Below are 8,949 nucleotides of genomic sequence, written 5' to 3'. Positions count from 1 at the left end.
AAAAAAAAAAAAAAAATCCTTGTCTCTGATGCCATGATAGTTCTTGGATGGAAATGGGGAAGAGAGGAGAGTGATTCATGCAATTAAATAGCTTTTGGCCTTATGTTGACATTTTGGTCACCCATAGTTTGACAGTTACCCAGTGTGGCACAGACACACTTCAGCAGTGAGAGCCAAGCACAGTATTTTGTTGTTGAAGGAAAAGATGCAGGTGGCAGCGTGACTCAGCCTGACCTGGTCTCCCCATGCTGTCTGCCCCACAGGACCTCAGCAGCACCGACCTCATCCGGCCCCGCATCAGCCTCGTGTGCCAGATCGTCCGCGTGGGCCACATGGAGCTGAAGGAAGGCAAGAAGCACACCTGTGGCCTCCGCAGACCTTTCGGAGTAGCAGGTATGAGAACCAGCCAGGGTCAAAGGCAAAAGGTGTGGCCGCTGTGGGAAACAGGACGATGGTGCCTCAAAATATTAGACATGGAACTGCCAGATGCTCCAGAAGTCCCACGTCATGAGCATTGAAAGCAGCGTCTCAAGGAGATGTTGGTGCATCTGTGTCCACGGCAGCGTTATTCACAGTGGCTGAAAAGCAGAAGCAGCCCAGTGCGTGAATCCAGCAGCACACGAATGCATTAACAAAACGTGGGGTGTACACATACGTACAGTGCAGTGTTCCTTGCCTTAAAAAGGAAATTCTGGCACATTCCACAGCATGGGTGAACCTTGAGGACGGATGCTGAGTAAAAATAAGCTAGTCACAGGCGGACAAATACATGGGGCACCCAGAGGAGTCGAATTTCTCCAGATAAAGTAGAATTGGGAGTTTCCAGAGCCTGGGGGATGAGAATGGGGAGCTAGTGTCTAATGGGGACAGAATTTAAGTTCTGGAGAGATGATGGTGACGGCTGCATAACCACGTGAATGCACTTAAGGCCGCTGAACTGTATACATTTAAAATTGTGAAGATGGTAAATTTTATGTTATGTGTGTTTTGCTTTAATTTTGAAAATTAAAACAAAGAGGGAGAGAGAAGGGCAGGCCTGCCCAGAGACAGGTTGTCCTGGTGGGTAATCAGGCACACACCTGCTGCCTGGGGCGACCAGGTGTCTTTTCTTGGGTTTGGTGTCCCCACCGAGTGCCCCAAACAGTGTCTTATTCACAACCTCGGGCATGACTGCCCTGAGGACGCCCCTGCCTCCGTCTGCATTTGAATTTAGTGGCATAAAATACACTGGCAAGCGCTTTGCCTATCTAGGAAATTTGGTCTTCAAATTTCGACGTTGTCCTGGGCTCACAGCAGACCCAGAACCTTCCAAGAAGTATGATATCTTCCCCTGTAGTTGGTGCATTTGAGGAAATAGATTTTTTTGTCTTACGTTGACATTTTGGTCACTGACAGTTTGACGGCCATCAATGAAACATCATAATTGTGCTCCTGGAACAAGGGTCCAGGTGCCCCGTGTTCTCAGAGTTGACCCGATGAGGTATGTGGAGAGCTCAGTGGCCTCCGTCCCCCATGAGACTCGCTGCAGCCCTTGTCTGCCCTGGGACTCACTTGCTGCTCTAGCTCTGACCAGAGGGAACAGCATTACTTCCTAAAAGAGAATGAAAATGACATCTCAGATGATGCCAGGGGCCCTGGCCCAGGACAAGGTGGCCACCTGTCTGGCGATCTTATTGTTCCAGAAAAGGAACAGGGTAGGGCATCTTCAAGGGCGGTGTCATTTAGAATGGGCCAGAGAGACTCAGGCATGAAGCTTCAGAGTTTTACTTTCTTTTCTATTTTTTTTTTCTTGTGTGTGTGTCTTGTGGGGGGTATTGAACATCGCAGGAAGGGAGAGGTGACTGATTTACAATGAGCCTTGATTCCAACCATCAGCAGAGCTTAGGAGTAACTAGGTGATGGCGTCAACAAATGAACTGCCTATTTGGGGACGTCAAATAAAAACGTCTCCATATTTTTTTTGGTACAGTTTTAGTAGGGTTCCATGAAGGGCCGACTAGTTGACCGTGCTCCCTGCTTATTCCTACATCTCAGCAGTGTTATTATTTTCCCAGCTTTCCGTGCTGCGTTGTCTGAGTTAGTTTCGAGACGGCATTTCTTTCCTTACCTTTATTTTTCATTATGAGTTATTGTCTCAGATAACAGTATTTCTTTTTAATCTCCAAGTTATCTGGGGAGTAGATTGTCACTGTGTGTTTTATGGCCGGACTGTAATTTATTAACCAAGGGATCGCCTCTTGCTGGGAGCCCTGCCTAATTTTAGTAGCTGTGGAGTGACCCAGGTGCTAATTCTCTGGCTGAGGTGGTTATGTGGGTTGGCTCTGTAATCACTGTGGCAAATTCTTTAAAGTTTCTGTGCCTCAGTTTCCTGATCTCTTAAAATGGGGCCAAGATATCTGTATGAGTTGGGTAGCACCTGCAGTAGGCTTAGAACAGGGCCTTACTGTTAAATGCTCTTCTTGTGTGGAAAGGAGCAAATCACTAATCTGTTCTGTGCTGTTGGTGACCTGGCTTACTCAGAAAGTAGGCAAATCAGAAAGACATGTGGACTATTTCCATTTGAGATTCTCTCCAGGTCTTTGATTCTTCTGATGTTCCTGCCGAAACCATGTGCTGTCTGTGGCTTTGAATGCAGACTAACTAAAAAGTAATCTAGTGTCAAAATTCTCAAGAATTTAGCAACTTGATCTTATAGAATCTTTAAAGTGTGTACCATGTTTCCCCGAAAATAAGACCTACCCCCAAAATAAGCCCTAGCAGGATTTCTATGTATTTGTTAAATATAAGCCCTACCCTGATAATAAGACCTAGTGATGGGCGTGGCTATACATGCATTTCAGTGCAGAGCAGTAAGGAAGACTGGAATACCTTTTATGTGCCACAGCTCCTTTCTTTGAGCCGTTCACACTTATAAAGGTGCACGTGTGGTAACCACAGTTGCAGGCATCCTATTGCACCCAAGCGAACGGCTAGGGGAAAGGAGTTCCTGCATCACTAGCACCAGCCCCACCAACAAGGTCAGCCCTGCCCCCGTCAGGTTCGAGAAGAAGATGACTTAACTGTATTTGAATAAATGTAGATTGTTGTATTATACTTAATAAAAATAAGACACCCCCTGAAAATAAGCCCTAATGTGTCTTCTTGAGAAAAAATAAATATAAGACAGTGTCTTATTTTCGGGGAAACACGGTAGCCTGCAGGACTGATCCGGTTGTATCTAAGCCTCTTCCCAAGTACCTTGTGCATTGCTGTCTTGCAGGGCCGGATACACCGGGAATCATCGCTGGCTTAGAAATCAAAGAACCTTCCTTGTCCCAGTGTGGTGTCTTCCTCCTCTGGTGTTTACTGTCCTTCTCCATCGTAACTTGCTGAGGCGTGAAGCAATTACTTTCTTTAATGAGGTTTATCTCTTTTCCAGTGATGGATATTACTGATATTGTACACGGGAAGGTGGATGATGAAGAAAAGCAGTATTTTATTCCCTTTCAGCAGTAAGTACCTTGGCATTCCTCCCGGTGACTTGAGACCTGGATTAGCCAGCCGCTTGGCATGTTTGCACAGAACCAGGTGCTGGGTGTCATTAGGGAAGGAGGGGCCCATAGCGAGAAGATTGTCAGATAGGAGCTGGACAAAGACTATTTTCAAAGTCCTTTATGTTGGATTTATTTAAGACGGCAACCTAAACTTTCCTGAGTCTACCGAAGTGACCTAAGGAATATGTAAATCAAGGGCCATGTCTGTCTGTGCCAGAATCCTGAGAATGGGGCCATTTTGGTGTGACAGGTGTCAGCATATATTTGTAGTTGATCATACAGAACAGGTTTCACGGAAGACAGGGAATCTCGTGGGTTAGTACAGGGCTGCACACACTGGATCATGCATGTGAATCAGCTGGGGTCATGTTAGAATAAAGAATTTAATCCAATAGGTCTGAGGCCTGCTTCTAACAAGCCTCCAGTTGATTACAGGTGCTACTGGTCAGGGGACCTCATCGGAGTAGCACGTTAGGAGATAAGAGAGAACAGAGGTGACTGATCCATGGCTTAGGGTTTGTGCAAGTTGGAGAGACAGCCAACCTGAACGTACATGAAAGGATTCCCATAGGGCTTTGCAAGGCCCCTCACAATGAGCTTCAGGAGCCATTGGGAGCCAGTCTCAATGCCTATAAATGGGAATTCAGGTCTGCCTGGCTCCAGCACCAGTGCAGGGGAGCTGGCCGGGCAGAGGCTGGGAACATTGCTGGAACTGACCCCTGCTGGCACTGTCATGCCAGTTAGATGTCATTGTCTCAGCTCACTTGTAACTCCCTCTACAGATCAATAGAACAAACTAAGAATTGCAGAAACCAGACCACGGATATTTGAGTTAATATATCATACTTTTACAAATAATATCACAAATTAATGAAGAAAGGTAAGTTAGGCAAAAAAAAAAAAAAATTGGGGTAGGAGAAAACTGGATTACCACTTAAGAAACATAACAACAATAACAATAACCCGCCAAACAACAATAACAGCTGCAACCAAAAAATAGCTGGGCATTGTGGCGGGTGCCTATGGTCCCAGCTACTTGGGAGGCTGAGACAGGAGACTCACTTGAGCCCAGGTGTTGGAGGTTGCTGTGAGCTGTAATGCCACGGCACTCTACCCAGGGGGACAGCTTGAGGCCCTGTCTCAAAAAAAAAAAAAAAATCCTTATCTCTGATGCCATGATAGTTCTTGGATGGAAATGGGGAAGAGAGGAGAGTGATTCATGCAATTAAATAGATTTTGGCCTTATGTTGACATTTTGGTCACCCATAGTTTGACATGTCACTGTGCTGAATACTGTAAGGAGCTGTGACAAAGTGGTAAATGTGTGTCTGACTCTAGATAAACATAGACTAGGTACTGTGTTGCATTACAGCCTTAGGAGAGCTACAGCATCACAGGACCTTTATAGTATCACGGGACCACCATTGTGTATGTGGGCTATCGTTGAGCAAAACTTTGTTATACAGCACAAAACTATGTGTTGAAGAAATATAAATGTATATAAAATATAATACATAGTACCATACCTATAAATACTGCTCCTTCCATATGCATATATAATGGATTTTATATATATGTGTGTGTATTTGTATTAATATTATTATATTATATATCTAATAGGAACACTGTTCATGGATTTGAAAGTTACTGATATTTGAAAATATCAGTCTGTTTTCACCTTTATGGTGGGTTTCATTCTTTGGTTGTCTGCCTCTCTGTTCAATTTCTGAACTAGCTGTCCTCCCGAAGCCATGTCACCACAGTGAGCCCTGAGCTTGTCCCCACTGTGTGATAATACCCACTCTGAGTGCCTGACAAACCCGGCCCTAACTTGATTCCAGGTCACTGTGCAGCCAGCAGCCACAGTCACGGGTTCACCATGCGAATGGCAGCCTCTGGCATTTAACTTCTAAGATTTATGACCTATTTCATAATCCGTTTTATAACCCACTTCAAACACTCAGTAGTGTTTTCCTCTAGGAGGGTTTTATATGTGTATTTTACAAATCCATCTAGACAGACTCATTTGGAAACAAAAAAACCCTCAGACGCTGGCAGTCCCTTTCCCAGCCATACATGCAGTGAGTTTTATTCTCAGGGTGCAAGGAACTCTGCAGAGAAAGCTGGCCTGCCTGGAGCGGGCAGAGAGGAGAACTCCAAGGTGACCTGCAGTTACTGATGGGGTGTTTGCTGTCCCTAAGATGGAGACTGTGTGTGGTTCTTTGATTACCCTTTCTGGGTCTCAGCCTGATGTGACCATTCACGTGAAGCTTACTTGGCTGCACCCATCGCAGTTGTGGGTATAGTTAGTCATGGCACAGAAATCTACGAATACCCACCAGATGCCCCTCTTGGACACTGCTCTCATACACGGGGTATCAGCACTAGATGGGGGTGCATCAAAAGGCAAGTGATCAGAGCTCATCTCATGTCTTCTGAGGACACTGAGGTCTGGAGGGAAACTCCTGCAGAGCTAACTGTCAAGTAGGAATAGGGCTGGGGCTGCTGCCTCCCGCCTGTCCTGCACTGGGTCCTTTTTAAATTCCTTTACAGCAGCTCCGAAAGAGCCTGGAGTGTTGCCTGTGATTTTAACTGTTAACATTTGGTCTTCAGTTTTGTTTATTCTTGGGTTTCTTTTTTTCCTCTTTGCCTTAAGTCTTTCCAAGATGAATTTAGTGTTTCAGGTAGGCACCCAGAGGCCTGATGGAGTGTAGTGTGATATTGCCGAGCTACTCCCCTACAAGTCACCACTATCAGAGGCGGTGCTCCCCAGACTTCCCTTCCCTCCTCAACCTTTATTTTTGTCTCTCCCAGGATCGCCATGGAGACCTACATCCGCCAGAGGCAGCTCATCATGTCACCCTTGATAACATCCCACGTGATCGGGGAGAACGAGCCCCTGACTTCAGTCTTAAACAAAGTGATAGCTGCGAAGGAAGTGAATCACAAAGGCCAAGGTACACGGCCCGGCCCTGTGTGCTGGGCTGGGAAGGGCCTTTGCTAAGGGTGGGGGGACGTTCAGAGCTGGGTCCCTGGACTCCTGCCCTTGCTTTATCTTTTCTGATATAAAACAGCCTCTGCTGGGGTCCACCCACCTCACTTTGTACCAGACACTTTTAATACTCGAAGAACGCTAAGATACACCCAGCAGTGACTTGGATCACTGTTGTATTTTGGAATTTCTATGGAACAAATTTTTATCTCCTAAATCTTTTTTTTTTTTTTTTTTTTCGAGACAGAGTCTTACCCTGTTGCTCAGTCTAGAGTGCCACGATGTCAGCTTAGCTCACAGCAATCTCAAACTCCTGGCCTTAAGCGATTCTCCTGCCTCAGCCTCCTGAGTAGCTGAGACTATAGGCACCTGCCACCACTCCTGGCTAGTTTTTCTATTTTTAGTAGAGACGGGGTCTTGCTCTTGCTCAGGCCGGTCTCAAACTCCTGAGCTCAAGTGATCCTCCTGCCGTGGCCTCCCAGAGTGCTGGGATTACAGGCATGAGCTGCTGAGCCCAGCCATATCCCCGGAATCTTTCCTTACTTTTGTCTACCCTGCGTTCTGGAGGCTGACTCCAGGTAGACGCACAAACAGAGAAGAGATTCGTGAATAATTATGTGCCATCCTGAATAGGTTTTTCCCATTACATTTCCCAAAACTGAGAGGAAGAGAAGAATACAAAAGTGAATATATATTAATATAAAGTAATCCTGGCTTGGTGCCTGTGGCTCAAGTGGCTAAGGTGCCAGCCATGTATACCCAAGGTGGCGGGTTTGAATCCAGCCTGGGCCCATCAAATAACTATGACGGCTGCAAGCAAAAAATAGCTGGGTGTTGTGGCGGGCGCCTGTAGTCGCAGCTACTTGGGAGGCTGAGGCAGGAGACTCACTTGAGCCCAGGAGTTGGAGGTTGCTGTGAGCTGTGATGCCACAGCACTCTACCCAGGGGGACAGCTTGAGGCTCTGTCTCAAAAAAGTAATCCAAAACGTTGTTAGTTGCTTTTAGTACCTCCACAGAACATTCTGTTGATAAAGTTTTAACTGAGAGAAGTTCTGCTTATTGAAGCTGAATTTTAAATCAAATAGTCTGAAACAAATACCTTAATATATTGTGGGTTTTTAGAGCTCTTAACCTAAGAATATAATTTCAATTAGAATGGAAAACTCTGATACTTAAAGACAGGATGTCCCAAAAGTCACCATAAATAAGAAATTTAAGAAACTCATACTTTATATTTTTAATATTTTTTGTATTTATGTATCAACATGCAGAGAAATATTTTGTAAAATTTTATAATGAAAATAAATAAAAATTTTGTAAATAAAAGTACATTTAGCTATAAGTTCCCATTTTCCCTATTTATATATGTATGGCAGCCTCAAGGTTGTGTGTGTGTGTTTTTTTTTTTTTTAACAAAACTGAAAAGTCATTTCCACTCTTGGTACTTGACAAAACAGCCACTTTGCAAATGTTTTTATGCTCTTCACAAATATTTTTTGTGGCTGCGTAGTAGTCCATTGCTTAGATTTAAGCAAATTAAATCCCCCTATAGACATTTAAGTACTTTCTGATTAGTCACGATCATAAATGTAAATAACTGTCCTAGGACTACTTAAGACTTTTTCTATAATTAGCACTACCTCCCCAAGAAAATTCTCAGCACTAAGATTTCTGGGTCAAATGGTAGAAACAAGCTTAATCCCCAAGATCCTGTGCCAGATCTCTTGCCACAGATTTCTTCCAGTGGGTACCAGTCACCGTGTTTAAATGTTCATCTCCTATCCTTTTGCTCCTTTTGTGAACTGATTTTTTAGTATCTTTACCTGCTGAAAGGTGAAAAGTGGACTCTTAGTTCATTTGTATCCTACGAAATGACTTAGAGGTGAATTAATCTAGCCTTCATAAATACTGATGGGTTTCCTGAAGTTTTCTGTCTTGGATTTTATGAGCTCTTTATATAAGGAGGAGAATAATCTTTCTGTCTTATCTAAGACATATTTTTCCACATTTTGGTTTGCCAAATATTTATAAACTCCTTTTACTTCCGTGTGAATTGTCTATTCCTGTCCTGTTTATTTGTGAGATTCATTTAATGGATATAAATTCACAGTTTCTTACATCACCCTTTTGTAGTATACTTTTTACTTTTTAGGTATATCAAAGAAGCTAGTTTGTATACAGATAATTCTTTTGCTTTGGCAATTTTTTTTTATTTGTTTCTCTCAGAAAAATGGCTCATGGCTCTGTGCCTGTGGCTCAAGTGGCTAAGGTGCCAGCCACATACACCTAAGGTGGCGGGTTCGAATACAGCCCAGGCCCTCCAAAACATCAATGACGGCTGCAACCAAAAAATAGCTGGGCGTTGTGGCGGGTGCCTGTGGTCCCAGCTACTTGGGAGGCTGAGGCAGGAGACTCGCTTGAGCC

At 44.3% G+C, this 8,949-nt stretch overlaps 1 protein-coding gene across 1 annotated transcript in view; it reads left to right on the top strand.

The window, feature by feature from the left end:
- Positions 1-8,949, top strand: part of DOCK5 (dedicator of cytokinesis 5) — a 196,041-nt gene that overhangs the window by 109,828 nt on the left and 77,264 nt on the right. Inside the window, exons 10-12 of the mRNA XM_012807685.2 lie at positions 264-393; positions 3,419-3,491; positions 6,348-6,490. Of these exons, the coding sequence (XP_012663139.1) occupies positions 264-393; positions 3,419-3,491; positions 6,348-6,490 (346 nt within the window). The remainder of the gene's footprint in view (positions 1-263; positions 394-3,418; positions 3,492-6,347; positions 6,491-8,949) is intronic.

Source organism: Otolemur garnettii, unplaced genomic scaffold (genome assembly GCF_000181295.1).
Source record: "Otolemur garnettii isolate 467f Iridium unplaced genomic scaffold, OtoGar3 scaffold00074, whole genome shotgun sequence".
NCBI classification, from domain to species: Eukaryota; Metazoa; Chordata; class Mammalia; order Primates; family Galagidae; genus Otolemur; species Otolemur garnettii.
Note: the sequence above shows the minus strand (reverse complement) of the source record. Positions and strands in the feature narration are given on the sequence as shown.